General features: G+C 44.6%; 1 protein-coding gene across 4 annotated transcripts in view; it reads left to right on the top strand.

Moving 5' to 3' along the window:
* LOC143293614 (octopamine receptor 2-like) overlaps positions 1–14,623 on the top strand; it is a 186,978-nt gene extending 172,355 nt beyond the window's left edge. For all 4 annotated transcript variants that reach the window (XM_076604699.1, XM_076604700.1, XM_076604698.1 and 1 more), the window contains 2 exons: positions 1–1,051; positions 11,865–14,623. The exon at positions 1–1,051 is cut by the window's left edge and continues 518 nt beyond it. In XM_076604699.1, the coding sequence (XP_076460814.1) occupies positions 591–1,051; positions 11,865–13,362 (1,959 nt within the window). In that variant the 5' untranslated portion in view covers positions 1–590 and the 3' untranslated portion in view covers positions 13,363–14,623. The remainder of the gene's footprint in view (positions 1,052–11,864) is intronic.
* Positions 14,624–15,916: the final 1,293 nt, after the last annotated feature.

The following is a 15,916-nucleotide window of genomic DNA, read 5'->3' as shown; positions in this document are numbered from 1 at the left end:
GCGCCAACACAGCCGCAGCAGCAGAAACAGCGAAAGAAATATGTGAGCATTGTCAGTAAGTGACGTTTTTACATAAACAAACCACAATAGATGTTGTAACAATGAACAAAACAATGACGTAAACTTAGGTGTGTGTGTTTTTGTTTTTTTTAATTGTGTAAGCACTACCAAACTCAAAAACGTGATATGTCATGCTCGTAAGCATGCCGTTTCAAACCCCTGTCAAACTTGCTGTGACCCCCCGATACATTTCTGCAGTTGACATTTACTGCTAACTCCGCCACTAAATAAGCGCAATACTAGAGAGAGAGAGAGAGAGAGAGAAATGCCACAGAATCTAGGTGGCAGACAAAATCATTCACGCAACACCCCCTACAACGAATTAAAACGCCTGCTAACAACACCGACGGGAGACACGAGTCTGGCAGAAAGTGGGTCACGCCGTGTGGATTGAGGAGGGAGCAGTGCAGACTGAATGTCAAACGCGACACCCGCTGATTGATGACGACTTCTCTTCCAACCCCCGACCCCGCTGCAATCATGGCCAACCCAGCCTGTCGCGCTACCTTGACACTACCCCCGTTAGCCAAATGGAAACCCAACTACTAGGCCTGGGTTTGAGTCTAGCCTGGGTGGCAGCCGCTGCGACCAGGAACACAAACACGAACACGAACAGAACCACGTCGTTCCACTTGCCACACCCGCACAATGGGCCCGGGCCCGTAGGAGGAGGAGGAGGCGGAGGCAGGCACCTCCCGAACATGACCTACCGAGCGCTGGACGACCTTCACCCGGACGACCTTGTCCCCGAGGTGGAAAGTGAAGGCCAGCGTTCCTTCAACGTGGTGGCCACAACGACGGCGGCGGCGGCGACCACGTGGTGGTCCGGGGACTGCCAGTCCAACCACAGCGAGCTGTGGGGGGTCACGTGGCCCGTGTGCTCCACGCGCTTCACCTCCCTGGTGTGGGTGGTGGTGGTGACGGTGGTGCTGGCCGTCATCACGCTGTGGACCATCCTGGGCAACGTGCTCGTGCTCTGCGCTCTCTACAGGTAGGTGAAGGTCAGAGCTCTATGTGTGGGTGGGTGGGTGACCACCTCATTGCTATGTGCGGGTAAACGCCCCGATGTTACGCTGTTTGAACAGGTATGAGAACTTAACTTCGTGTTCCCCTTCCTGTGCTTTTTTGAAGAGGCATGTGATCGTAACTCGCTATGTGTGGGTGACCAACAGGATTTGTTCTGCTTGAACAGGTATGGGAATAAAACTCCAGTTTGTGCTTTTCAAAATGTATGCGAACATAACTACGTGTGTGTGTTTGTGAGCACCTCCGTTTCTTTAACGGGTATGCGAACATTACTACGCGCGCGCGCGCGCGCGCGTGTGTGTGTGTGTGTGTGTGTGTGTGTGTGTGTGTGTGTGTGTGTGTGTGTGTGTGTGTGTGTGTGTGTGTGAACACGACGTTTCGTGCTTTTGAATAGGTATGTAAACAAAACACCGTGTATGTTAACAACCAGACCTGTGCTTTCTGTAAAGATAGGAGACTATCTATTTATGTAAATGAACAACCCAGTTTGCATTGTCTGAACAGGTAAGAAAACTATGTATCTTCTGTACAGGTAGGTGAACATTCCAATGCTTACGTGAATACCCCCACCTGTGCTGTCTGTAAAGTTAGGTGAATACCTATAATTATCTGTGTTTTGTGCTCAGCAAGGTTACTTTACTTGTGCATGCTCTGTACTGAAAGGTGAAAACGCTTTTCATGCCCTTGTACAGGTAGATCTGTGCTCCTACATGCAGATAAACATTTCATTTGATTAAACTGGAGCATGAGTTTAAAAAGGGTATAGGCAGGTTTCACCAGAAAAAAAAGATATATGTGTTTGCATATGGTTTAAATAATCTTTATTCAACAATACACATGATTACAATGCAATGAATGACAAAAGAGCATCAACAAGCTTAAAGCTTATACTGTGTTTGCACATGACATTCCAAAGAAAATGTTTAACCCTATAGGGTTAGGGGCAATAATTTACATCGAATAAAAGCTGTTTTTCGCAGCGACAGCTTCGACCACCACCACCTGAATAAGACACGTAATTTCGTACCTTCTTTTATGAACAACCACGCCGACGGCAGAACAGTTTTACACAGCAGTATTTACCACGCCATGTAAGGTCACTCACAACTGTGAATGCTTTTAGTCAGCATTTCGGTGACTTGAAAAAACAACAGGACATGGAGACGTGCATGCACACGCGGTTCTCGCTAAAAATAACCTGAGGACCTCAACGAGAATCAAGACTAAAGTGGGTCTGCAAACCATTCGTGATACCTCCGGTGGTATGGCAAGGGCGGTGATGGGGAAGGAACGTATCCAAGACAACCACACAAAGAACGAAAGGTGGTAGCGGGGGCGGGGGAGGGGAACCTATCTGCAGCTGCACTGACAGTTACAGAGCGGCAACGTGTTCATATGGAGAGTGAACATTCCCGGATTTTTTGTTAATGTTACGCTGCTTGGGGATCAATGTGGCAACCTTGAGTTTATCAGTAGGACGCTCAGCGATTTGCGCCATGTTGGCAGTGGGGATGGAAAGGGCGAGCCGTGCAATGAACGGGTCCACCCCAGAGTCTGGAGATAACAGGGATGTAATGGACCAGGCCCTGGATTGGACCCCTCTCCTTTCCTTAGCCAGTCTGATCCTGACTCGGGCCATCGATCCCTCTCATCTCCTGGGAGCAGTGGACTGATGATTCGGCTCCACTTCCAAAGACTGTTATTGAATCAGATTTACATTTCTTTGCAGCGAAGAAGGGACGAAGGCAAAGCGGGATGGAAATGGTGAGAAACGAGAGGCTGGAGCTGTGCTTCGCAACACTGTCGTTGACAGTAGATACGGTGATGCTTAGTGTCTTGACAACGGAGCAAGAGGAGAGACTTTCATAATAATGAATCGAATTTCCACCCTTTCGTTTGCGTAAAGGAAAGCTCTGCACAGTTTACTGTTGATCTCCTCCTATAACTTTTGGAAGGATGTGAACCACATAATTTCCGAAGAGTTTGATTTCTGTAAACTGGTCTCATGTCAACGTAAAATGCTGTTGTCACATAGGATGAGATATATCTAACTTTTGTTACTTTGGATAGTACCAACACTACTAAATCTACATTTACACTTCCAGAATTATAGAAGCATGCTCTCTCAAATCTCTAATAATTGTCTCTGTACTTAGCAGATTGTCCTTGCCTCATACAAAATAGACAGCATCAAAGTGAAACAGACCAAGAGCAGTATTGTCTGTGTGCTTGATGAACAAAAGCATTGCTAGTGACAAAAAAGTAGGCAAAAGACCTGCACCTTTAGAAGCTCCGGTAGAAATTGTTTGAGCACAATGGACTATTTTTTCTAGAAATGAAGACATCAATGTCTCTTAACAAGACAACTGGTGAAGCACAAAACAGGTTGAGCTCTGATGATGAAAGATAGGAGCTTCTGTGCCAGGAAATGAGATTAAAGAGTATTGAATGCACGTAAAAAAAATCAATGGCCAGAGTTCAAACAAAGGAATTCCGTGTTCAATGCGAGTGAATGCATAGTGCCAGAGGGTAATTGTTGCGTGATCAGAATTTCGATTGGGTCTGTGTGGGAATGGATATTGACCATTACGTGCAGTAGTATGACAGAAGATGTTTGAGAACAATGCACTGAAATCAATTCGCAACCATGGCGATACAATGATGGGACAGAAACTGAAAGAGGCCATTTTTTGTGGAAAGCAATATTATTTTTTTTATTTTGGTTTCTATAGACTACGCACGTAATACAACACAACACGACACGAGACACACCACCACACCACACCACACCACCACACTACTCTAGTAACAAAACAAAACAACAATAAAATGCAATGGAGTGCAGAGAGATAGTTATTTACATGGCTTAACCATCTTTCAACTATATTCTGCTTCTCTCTTCCTCTTCCTCTGTGTTGAAATCGACAACCGTCTAGATAATCGATCCATTCCAGCTGACACCCCGCCTGGAGCATTCATCCCAGGATAACTCGGAGACGCAGGAGGAAGAAAAGGGGGTCAGGGGAAGAGGATGAATGGAGAGAAGGGGGGTGGAGGTGGGGTGAACACAGCACTCAAGTGGCTTCCTCAAAGAGACCAGTCGATTAATGGCGCATTCCTGTGACATCATCGGAGCGATCAGAGATTACATCTGGGTGAAGATGGGTTTGCGAAGATCAATGTCAAGGCAGAGAGAGAAAAACCGAGACAGAGACAGAGAGACGGAGACAGTGAGACAGACAGAGACAGAGAGAGACAGTTTGATATATTTTTCCCTTTTATGAGGGCATGATGAAAAAAGCCTCATGTGTTTATTCATTTTTCCCTCAATCAAATAGTTATTTCGTTTCTCCCTGTCCCTCTCTGTCTCTGTTTCTGTCTCTGTCTCTCTCGTTGTCTCTGTCTCTCTCTGTCTCTGTCTCTCTCTTTCTGATTCTGTCTCTCTCTGTCTCTCTTTCTGTCTCTGTGTGTCCCTGTCTCTGTCTCTCTCGTTGTCTCTGTCTCTGTCTCTCTCTGTCTCTGTCTCTCTCTTTCTGATTCTATCTCTCTCTGTCTCTCTCTCTCTGTCTCTGTGTGTCCCTCTCTCTCTCTCTGATTCTATCTCTCTCTGTCTCTGGGTCTGTCTCTCTCTTTCTCTGATTCTATCTCTATCTGTCTCTGTTTCTGTCTTTGTCTCTCTCGTTGTCTCTCTTTATGTCTTTCTCTCACCCTCACCCTTCTGTGTAATAAAACTCTGTTTTGCGACAACTTTTCAATTAGTTCTTCGTTCTTTTCTCATCCATCCGTCTACCCTAGTGGTATGTTTTGTAGTACGATGAATATCAGCATCATCAAAATCAATAACAATGTCAGTAGTCGCTGTAGCAGCAGCAACAGCAGTAGTAGTAGTAGTAGTAGAAGTAGTAGTTGGTGTGGTATGAGTGGCAGCAACAAAAGCAGGACTTTCACAAATTCATTCTAATGTGCTGGCACTCATGTATGTGCACACATACGCATTCATGCATACACACACATACAAATCTCTATCTCTTTTTCTCTCTTCCTACCTTACTCTCTCAAGCTTACACACACACACACACACACACACACACACACACACACACACACACACACACACACACACACACACACACACACACACACACACACACACACACACACACACACACACACACACTCACACATCTCTGCACGTACACATCATTTCTCATTACATACAAACAAAGCCACTTTTACACCAATCACTTAATTCGGCCATTTCGTTTGAAGACTGGCTGATAATGTGATTCTGTTTCAGATAGTTGAGGGTTTAGCCAGGAACTCTGGGTTGGCCCACACTTTAAATCTGTGTTCAGCTGAAATAATTCATGGTGTTGTTTTCTTATCAAGAACACACACGCACACGCTCTCGTGTGCACACACACACACACACACACACACACACACACACACACAATTATATATAATATTTATATATATATATATGCATATATATATATATATATATGTGTGTGTGTGTGTGTGTGTGTGTGTGTGTGTGTGTGTGTGTGTGCGTGTACGTGTGTGTGTGTGTGCGCGCGTGCTCGTGTGTGTGCACACACGCAGAGGTAACGAGGGGATAGAATGTATTTAACACAGCCATCCATTGTGGGGATACCTGATTAGGAAGTAAGGGTTGCAAAGAAGAAGGAAAATATCAACTGCACTGAAATGAGGCGTAAAATATCCAGGTGTTTTTTAGGTGGCTTTGTGTGTGTGCTTTTTTTGTTTGCTTTGTTTTTAATGTTTCACGTCCACATGATCAATGTGGAAACCTTGGACGCTCAGCGAATCGAGTACTGGTGACAGAACGAAGTGAGATATATGAACGGGTCTACCCCGATGTCTGGAGATAGTGCTGACATAATGGAGTGCTACCTGCAACCAGAGTGAACGTTCCCCTCTTTGCCAATTTGATCTTGACTTGTGCTATCGATCTGTCCTGGGTGAAATGGGCTGATAGATTCGGCTCCCTCAGTCTGAAGACTGTTATTAAATCAGATTCACACTTCTCTGCAGCACAGACGGGACCGGTTTTTTTTGTTTGTTTTTTTTCTTTCTTTTTTTTAATCTTCAAAGGGCCTGGATAGGTGTCAGGGTGGCATGGAATGAGATTAGAAGACATCCATTAGTAAACTATCATGAATTCTCGCTATGTTTGTTACGATGATTGACAGATTGAAAAGAACAAGCTTCAACAGGGAAATCATTTCGAAACTTGTTTGTTTTGTTGGTTGTTGTTTTTTTTTACAGTATCAGGAAATAATATTTCAGATTGTTTCGCTCAAAACAAAAGCCAGTTATCTTATCTATCACGTCTTTGCATCTTGCGCATGATAAATATAGTGCAGAAATCTCCACCTTACACTCTTCAAAAGTTATTAAGACTTTCACATACCTGGCTGTGTAACTCCACTCTAATGCTATGCACGCCCAATCATTCATACTTAAATGTTAACACTAGCCAGTTCGTCGAGTCGAGCTTTTGGTTGATCCATGGCAACAGCATTGTTAATGTGTGTGCATGGATGCATGCATGCGTCTGTGTGTGTGTGTGTGTGTGTGTGTGTGTGTGTGTGTGTGAAAGATTACTGCTCTCAACACCCACACTTATTTCTTACAAGATTTCTGAGCCTCTGGAGTCACCTAGATCTTCACGTTACATCAGACAAGCCTGACAAATACTCACATAACTTAATATCTTATCACAGTTATCTTCTCTATTCAGAAATGGATTTTGAAATCGACAAATGTCTAGAAAACCGATTCATTCCGGCTGACACCCCGCCTGGAGCGGTCATCCCAGGATAAATCGGAGACGAGGGAGGACAAAAAGGGTGTCAGGAGAAGGGGGTGAGTGTGTGGGGGCTAGAGGAGGGAGACCAGTCGATTAACGGCGCATTCCTGTGACATCGTCGGAGCGATCAGATATTGCTGTGGGGGCAGTAGGTTAGCGAAGATCGATGTCAGATAAAAGAAAGGGAGAGAGAATGGAAATCATTTGGTCACGATCGGAAATCAAACAATGGCCCAGTTTGTTTGTTTTTTTATCCTCGCCTACTCTCTCTCTCTCTTTCTCTTTCTCTCTTACACTTTCAGTCTATCTGCCTCTCTCTCTCTCCCCCCTCCCCCGTCTTACGCTCTCCCTGTCTCTCTTTCCATCTCTCAATCTCTCTCCCTTTCCATCCTCTTTCTCGCTCTCCCTCACGCTCTCTTTCTCCCTCTCCATCTCTCTTTTTCTCTTCCCTCTCTCTCTCTCTCTTCCTTCCCCTCTCTCTTCAGCTCCAGAAGAGGGACGACCAGCCTCAGGGAGATGAAAAACGTGACCATTTTTGTATTGGTTCCTCGTTCTGCTGTTCGACCACCTTTCACATGAAAGCCAGTCCTGTCTTTCGTCTCAAAGATGGAAACAATTCAACTGTCGTTCGAATAAATATTCTAAGCTGATGGAAAGGTGGTAGCTGAAGCAACAACGGCGGTATTAGTAGTAGTAGTAGTAGTAGTAACATCACAAATCCATTACAGGCACCCATTGTCTTTGTCTCTTTCTATCTGTCAGTCTGTCTCTTCTCTCTCTCTCTCTCTCTCTCTCTCTCTCTCTCTTTCTTTCTTTCTCTTTCTCTCTCACACACCCACACCCACACCCACCCACCCCCTCCCCCCCACACACACATTACCCAAAGATAATAGCAGCGAGGCCCCAAAACATGTCACCCGTACGAAGATTACCATGTCTCCTCATGCTGATGCGCAACAGTTGCCACGTACACATACGTACACTCCCTTCACATGGTAAGAACAAGGAGACATTGAACCCTTCATCTTCCAGGAATGCAAAACAAAAGTAGTCTTGAGAAGAACTCACTGGTGGCGAGATGATTAAATCAAGCAAAGCACAAGAAACATGATCCGGGAAGTCCATAGAGGGGGGGGGAAAAAACCATGGCCATTGCCATGATGCTGATGCTAGAAAACTAATGTGACTGGAACACCATTTTCCCATGAACATAGTGAACGAGAACAATGCCTGCAACGCCAGAGTGTATGAGACGAGAATAGCCAGAGAAAATATGTTTTGACAGGGGTTAGGCCACTTGGGGTTTGGAGTTCCATTAGTTTCCCTGTTGCTCAAACTTATTTTGTGCACTGTTGTAAAAGGAGGGGGGGAAAAAACATACAAAAAACACGGATGTACCTTTCTGGGATGAAAATTGAGTTAGAGTTTCAAGTTTCATTTTCTCAAGGAGGCATCACTGCGTTCGGACAAATCCATATACACTGCACCACATTAGCTAGACAGACGTCTGACCAACAGTATCAGTATCAGTAGCTCAAGGAGGCGTCACTGCGTTCGGTCAAATCCATATACGCTACACCACATCTGCCAAGCAGATGCCTGACCAACAGCGTAACCCAACGCTCTTAGTCAGGCCTTGACAAAAAAAGGATAATAAATAAATAAATAAAATAAAATAAATAAATACAAAAATTAAAAAATAATAAATACATAATAATAATAATGATAATATTTATAAGGCGCAAAATCTTGATGAAGTCAAATTTAAGCGCACGAAAACAATAACAAAAAACAACAACAACAACAAAAAGACAACAATGATGATAAATAAGCAAATAAATGTAAAACATGCAGACAAACATTCACAAATACACACACACACACATACATAACAGATATGCAAGAAACATGCAGTTTCACATATATGAAAACACAATCAAATACATATAAACGTACATGAGCCCTAACACACACACACACACACACACACACACACACACACACACATTACCCTGCACCCCCCTTTCTCCAGACATTCAATTCTAGGCTACGTATCGCAGCTTCCACAGCACACACACACACACACACACACACACACACAGAGAGAGAGAGAGAGAGAGAGAGAGAGAGAGAGAGAGAGAGAGAGCAAACTGTTGTTATTTTTAAAGCCTCTCTCTCCCTCTCTCTCTCTCTCTCTCTCTCTCTCTCTCTCTCTCTCTCTCTCTCTCTCTCTCTCTTTCATGGCTTATTTCTGAATTCAAAGATAGACTCATAGCTTCATATAAGCAAGACTGGCATTATGAAATGGAAACAAATGAAAAGTACAGTTGGTTCTATCAGTTTAAAATGTTTTTGGAATAGAAAAATATATCACAGTTGTAACCAACAAGTGGCATAGAATTAGTTTAGCCAGGTTTAGGTTGAGATCTCTTGGTTTATATGCTCACAAGTATTGGTTTCAAACTAACCCATCCATGCTCTCCCCTTGTCCGATGTGCGGTTTATAAAGGAGGATGAGTTACATTTCTTGTTTCATTGCAAAGCGTACGCTGATATTCGTGAAAAAAGTACTGTCTTTAAAACATGTTCTGCAAAGAATGAAGATCTGTGCAGTGTACTTAACATACATCAAGAAAAATCAATCCAGTCTCTGGCAAAGTATATTGCCGAAGCATATAATTTTCGAAGAAAAAACATCACTCACTGTTGTTCTTTAAGAAATTGACTTCGTAAACTGGATGGTCGAAATTATGTAGATGCCTTATCAATGGATTTCAAAAATGGTATGTTTTGAATAGACGTTCACAAATGGTATGTTTGAATAGTCGTTTAATCTTCTTTTCTTTTCTTTTTTAGAACTATTTTGTTGTTGTTTTGATTGTACCCCCATGTCATTAGGGCTGATAAGCTATTGACATTAAAACAGTTCTGAGTTCTCTTTCGTGGCGGTCTAACATCGATAATTCCCCACAGCCTGCCGACGACTGGACTGCGAACCCGGGTGTGGCTCTGTATGGGGGGGATGGGGGGGGGAGGGAGGACGAGCGGTGTGGAGTAATGCCACTAAGACAACACAGAAGATGGGACAGCAAAAAAAACAAAAACAACAGAAATAATAAAAATGAACAGGTTGATAGTGGTCAGCAATGTAAGTTAGCGGTCAAAGATCGGACAATCGTCGTGACAAACCTGACAGAGCAACGCCATCTGAACAATTTGGGTTGTGGTTAGTTGTCAGCATGTGTGTTTACAATTACGATGAAGGTGGCAGAATGTTAAGATGCTTATCTGACAGTAAAGTGTTTGTGGGGGTCTAGGTTCGAATCCCGGTCTCACCCTTTCTCCTAACTTTGCCTGGAAATTCAAACTTATGGTAAGGGTAATGGTAACGGACACGGTCAGCAATGGTCAGCAATGACCACACAGTAGTGATCAGCAGTGAAAACCTTCCAAAACGTCATAATAAGGCACACACATGTTAAAATATGCCCGGAATGTATTAAAACATAAAATAAAAACAGAAAGATTTGTGTTTGTAGGATGGGGGAGAACGTTTTGGGACAGGTTTTCTGATAGTGTCGATAGAAGACCGAAACATCATGTGGAGGACGTCCCAGAATGCCCCATGGGGGACAGTTTAGAACACTGACTGGTCCCTCGAGGGATGATACAGGACACTGATACGTCCCCCGGGTGGACCTACGGGAGAGGGGGAGAGGGGCGATTTCGGACATTACACCGGTACAGTCGCGACGCAGGCAAGCGCTGTCTCCATCAGGCCATCGTACCTCAATGGATATGCATGGACGAATTAATCATTGTAGCCTGAATGAAATGACAAAACTCATTATGCTGACGTGTGTGTGTGTGTGTGTGTGTGTGTGTGTGTGTGTGTGTGTGTGTGTGTGTGTGTGTGTGTGTGTGTGTGTGTGTGTGTGTGTGTGTGTGTGTGTGCGTGAGTGTGTGTGTACACGCTGTCAGGTAACGATTAAAAAAAATGAAACAGCTCCTTTCAATATTCTGTTTTAATTCGGTGCTGTGTGAGCAACCGTTAAATGAATAGTCTTGGTGTATGTGACATGACATAGCACATAATACAATGCATGTACAAAGTGTTGCCTGGAGGAGCCAAAAATAAACGATTGATTATGTTGATGTCATCCTGGGCCAGAACTAATTTTGCTTACATGTACGAATCATAAATGTGAATAATGCTAATGTAAGCGTCGTTACTGAATGTTATGAGCCATTAGCGACGCCACAATATGTCCGATATTGATGTACAGTACTACCACGACAAAAACTACCTCTGGTAGTGTGTGCAGCATGACAGGACTAAACAGCCTGTGTTATAAGTCATGAGTCATCATCATGTCTGTAATACAACAACTAACGATACTGATGTATATATCCACCCACACAGCAACAGATGTGATACTAATGTTGCCAAAAAACAAAATCGACATTAACTAACTGTACTGATGTGTGCGACTTGTCACGACTGATATCGCTGATGTATAAACTCACGCATAGTACAACAGAAGAGATCACGACGATGTATATCCCACGACATAACTAACAGTACAACATAACACAACAAACGATGCTGGTGGATAAGACATGACAGTCGTCTGGTATGTAATGCGACAGGAGTGATTATAACGATGGATATATACCATGTCAAAACTAACTGTACCAATGAAAAAAACAAAACAAAAAAAACGAACTATGAGGTAAGCAGAGTTAACGATTAACAAACAATAAAGAGTGGTAACTCTCTTCATACACAGAGGGGAACTGTCTAGGTTATTCCATTGTACCATTGTACCTTGTGTACGAAGAGAATTACCCCTGTTTATTGTTCATTATTTGTACCAATATGTACACATGAAACAAACTAACTAACGATGCTGATGCTATGTATATATTCCCACCCCCGCAGGTACCGGGTGTTACGCACCATGTCCAACTGTCTGATCGGCAACCTGGCGGTGTCTGACCTGCTGCTGGCCATCACCGTGCTGCCCATCTCCACGGCCAACGACGTGCTGGGCTACTGGGTGTTCGGGTCCGCCATGTGCTCCATTTGGCTGTCCATAGACGTCCTCTACTGCACCGCCTCCATCTGGGGCCTCTGCACCATCGCCTTTGACCGCTACACGGCCACCGTGTACCCCATGTGGTACCACGACAAGCGGTCGCCCAGGAAGGCTCTGGCCTACATGATCTTCGTCTGGCTCTTCTCCATCGTCATCTCCCTGGCCCCCTTCATCGGCTGGAGGGACATGATTTCCAAGTCGTACATCCACGACCAGGACCTCAATCGGTACATGTGCATTCTGTTCAGCACGCAGAGCTACGTGATTTACTCGGCCATGGGGTCCTTCATCCTGCCCCTGTGCTTGATGACCTTCCTCTACGTGCAGATCTTTGTGGTGCTGCACCGCCAGGCGGACCAGCTCAAGAAGAGGCCCCGCATCACCAGGGATTTCTCCTCGCGCGTGGACACGGACTGCCCCACGTTCGTCATGAAGGACAATCACCACGTGCTCAGCAGGGACTTCACCGCCTCCAGTTTCATGGCGGAGAACACTTTTGTGGACAGGGGCGACAGGGAGGGGGAGGAGGAGGGGGAAGAAGTAGGTGAGGAGGAAGACAACGGAGATCTAGCTTCACCTTCAAGGCCGACGTTCGGTCTTGACGACAGAGGACAGCCAGGGGAAGGTGAGGTGTCTCCAGGCCCTACCACGGCGGAGGAGTCTTGTGAGAACCCTCTGCTGGACCAAGGGCGTGACAGCCTGGACGTGGTGCTTCACACTTTCGGCAAGGACACGCCCGTGTTCTCTTTCTCCCGCAAAGATCTGCTTAGCGTCAGCGCGTGCGATACCCGCGCTCAGCTGCCCCCGATGAAGAAGAGTCAGTCCGCGGCCTTTGCGGACTTCGGAGACAAAGCCGGTCACAGACCTCGCAGCGTCAACATTTCCCCCCCTCCGCCCTCACTACCTCCACGAAGCCTCAGCATCTCCACCTTCTGCCCAGACGACGAGCGGCCGAAGGATCTGGAAAACGGTCATTCGGGAAAGCCGTTGTTCAGCGTTCCCTGGTCGCCGGCAGCCTCGGAGAGCAAGAACGGTGCCATGAACGTCAGCATGAGGCGTCGCTTCCAGCTGAGGGAGCAGCGAGCCACGAAGAGGATGCTGCTGATCATGGCCTGCTTCTTCGTGTGCTGGATTCCCTTCACCTTGATGTACATGCTGCGGAGTCTCTGTCCGAAGTGCGCGCATATGGACGACCATCTGACTGCCTTTATTATCTGGCTGGGCTACGTGAATTCCTCGCTGAACCCGCTGCTTTATACGCTCTTCAACGACGACTTTCGGAAGGCCTTTAAGAAGCTTTTGGGTTTGTACCACCCTAGAAGGTCCTCGGCCACTGAGTGACAAGTCGTGTCGAACGTCTGAGTGGGGGTTTGTGGGGTTTTTTCTGCAGTCTCCTGAGATATATTTGGCTGTGTGCCCGCCTGAGACCTTACCTTCTTTATGCCTCAGTGACGACCGAGTGATGATAGTTTTGTTTTGTTTTCTCCACGTCTCCAGCTTTCGTGTGTGTTTTTACGTGTGCGCGAGCGCGCGCGCGCGCGTGTGTGTGTGTGTGTGCGCGCGTCTGTGCGCATGTGCGTCCGTGCGTGCGTGCATGTGTGTGTGTGTGTTTCAGTTTCTCAGGAAAGCGTCACTACGTTCAGACAATTCCATATACGCTACACCACTTCTACTGGGCAGATGCCCGATCAGAAGCATAACCCAACGCGCTTGTCAGGCATTGAGTGCCTGCTTATATACTTGTGAAGCTATCAGAGTGGATTTTCTTCTCTGAAATCATGTCAGAGGTCAACACTGTCGTTGCTGTGGGTTCTTTTCCAGTGCGCCAAGTGCGTGAGAGAATTTGGGCGTGGGAGTGAGGATGGTATGTGTGTGTGTGTGTGTGTGTGTGTGTGTGTGTGTGTGTGTGAGTATGTGTGTGTGTGTGTCTGCGTGTGGCTGTGTGTATGTGTCTTCTTGTCTGTCTGTGTCTCCGTGTGTTTCTGTGTGTTTCTACGTGCATTGATTTTCTTTGTTATTCTATTCAACTTCATGTCTATGCGCAATTTCAAGGGGCGTGTACTGACTGATGCATGTCCTTTTCACGACAACTCGTGAATGGCATTGAAAACGAAGAACATTCCTTGAAGAGTTCATGGTGCTTTTGTCATCCCTCTGCAGAAAAAAAATTGTTGATAATAATACGCCGCAAACTCAGGCGTAGGCAATGATCATGTTTCCTCACTTACTCGCCAGTGCCAGAGCGAGAATGGATCTTCATTTATTTTGAATGACAATAATTTCCCAAGAGTGTGTGTTGTGGGTTCATGTGCCATACATTCTTTTTGTGTGTGTGTGTGTGTGTGTGTGTGTGTGTGTGTGTGTGTGTGTGTGTGTGTGTGTGTGTGTGTGTGTGTGTGTTCCTTGCGAAGAAAATTCTTTTTTTTAAAGAAACTTTTATCATAAAAATGTGAATGTGTTTTTTGGTTGTTGTTTATTTTGTGTGTGTGTGTTGTTGTTGTTGTTGTTTTTTCTTCTAATTTTGTCTATGTTTGATTTTCATTGTGGCGGTTTTTTTCTTTGTGTGTTTACTCTTAGCGAAGAAAATTCATTTTTAAAGAAACTGTGATGGTTTTGTTGTTGCTTTGTTGTTGTTTGTGTGTATGTGTGTGTGTGTGTTTCACTTGTTACAGATTTTGACCAAAGTGTCAGAATACCGCGGGCCTGGTTGACACTGAAAAAAAAACCCAAAGAACAGAATACAGCTGTGTCGTAGGTCTCAACCCAAAGCAGTTATTGACATTGTCCTATTCTTCACCCATCAACACAAAAGCAAAAATAGTCAGAGCTTATCATGTTCTACTCATGATGTAACCTCAATTTAATTTCCCTCCATGCATGTAATGTAATGAGTTCGTTTCGAGATCTCCAGTATATCGGAGGGTTCACGAGGGTTAACGCAAAATCAGTGCTGTAGTATGTAAACTACACAGCAGGGTCGTTCACTCACTCTGCCTCATACACCTGAGCAACTGTTGTTCGTAATCATCGTCGTCGTCGTCAAGATGATGATGATGTTGATGATAATGATTATTATTATCATTGCTGTTGTTGTTGTTTTTGCTGTTGTTTGTTAGTATGATCATTCTTATTGTTGCTGTTGTTTTTGAAAGCAGGTAATGTGATTTTATTTCTCGCACATACCACTTTATTCGGTGTGTTCTTTCTTCTATCGAATTGATTTCTTTACTTGCTGTGTCTAAGTATGTGCCATGGGGCATGTTTCAGTTTCGTTTACACTGGGTCAAAGAGTGCGCCCCGTTGGAAATAAGACTGCTGGGAATTTTGTTTTCATAAACTGTAAGAAAGTGGGATTTAGGATACACTGACTGTGTTAAAGGCTGAACAAACCGGAATGATAACATCAGTATATATCATGCTCCCATGCCGTATTTGAATACTATACCGGAAGGAAGCTAATGAGTAACCGACACTTTGTTCACGAGAGGTACAGTTTCTAATACATCATGATGTGCGTCTGTGAATGCCACGTTTACCGTTGCATGGACATTTTGTTTATATCGTGCACCCGAGTTTTACGAAATGATAAGGAAATGAATAATAACGGTGGTGATGTAATGATCGTCATACGAACACAAAGATGTTGATAATGACGTTGATCATGATGATGAATAAGTCTCATGTCTTTTCCATAATGTTAACTAAAAATACCGTCTGCTGATATTAATGATTATATAGTAATCAGAAGAAAAAAAAGCGGCGCAGAACAGCACATTTAATAACCAATCTTAATCACAAATGTTGCTGCTTAAGTTGCCAGCATATATGGACAAATCGTTTGGTGCCATTGGTTTTGAATTGCCACCTTCTTCTTCTTCTTCTCTCTAAACCCTGT

Source organism: Babylonia areolata, chromosome 19 (genome assembly GCF_041734735.1).
Source record: "Babylonia areolata isolate BAREFJ2019XMU chromosome 19, ASM4173473v1, whole genome shotgun sequence".
NCBI lineage: Eukaryota > Metazoa > Mollusca > Gastropoda > Neogastropoda > Buccinidae > Babylonia > Babylonia areolata.
The sequence above is the reverse complement of the archived record's forward strand: the minus strand, read 5'-3'. Positions and strand labels throughout refer to the sequence as shown.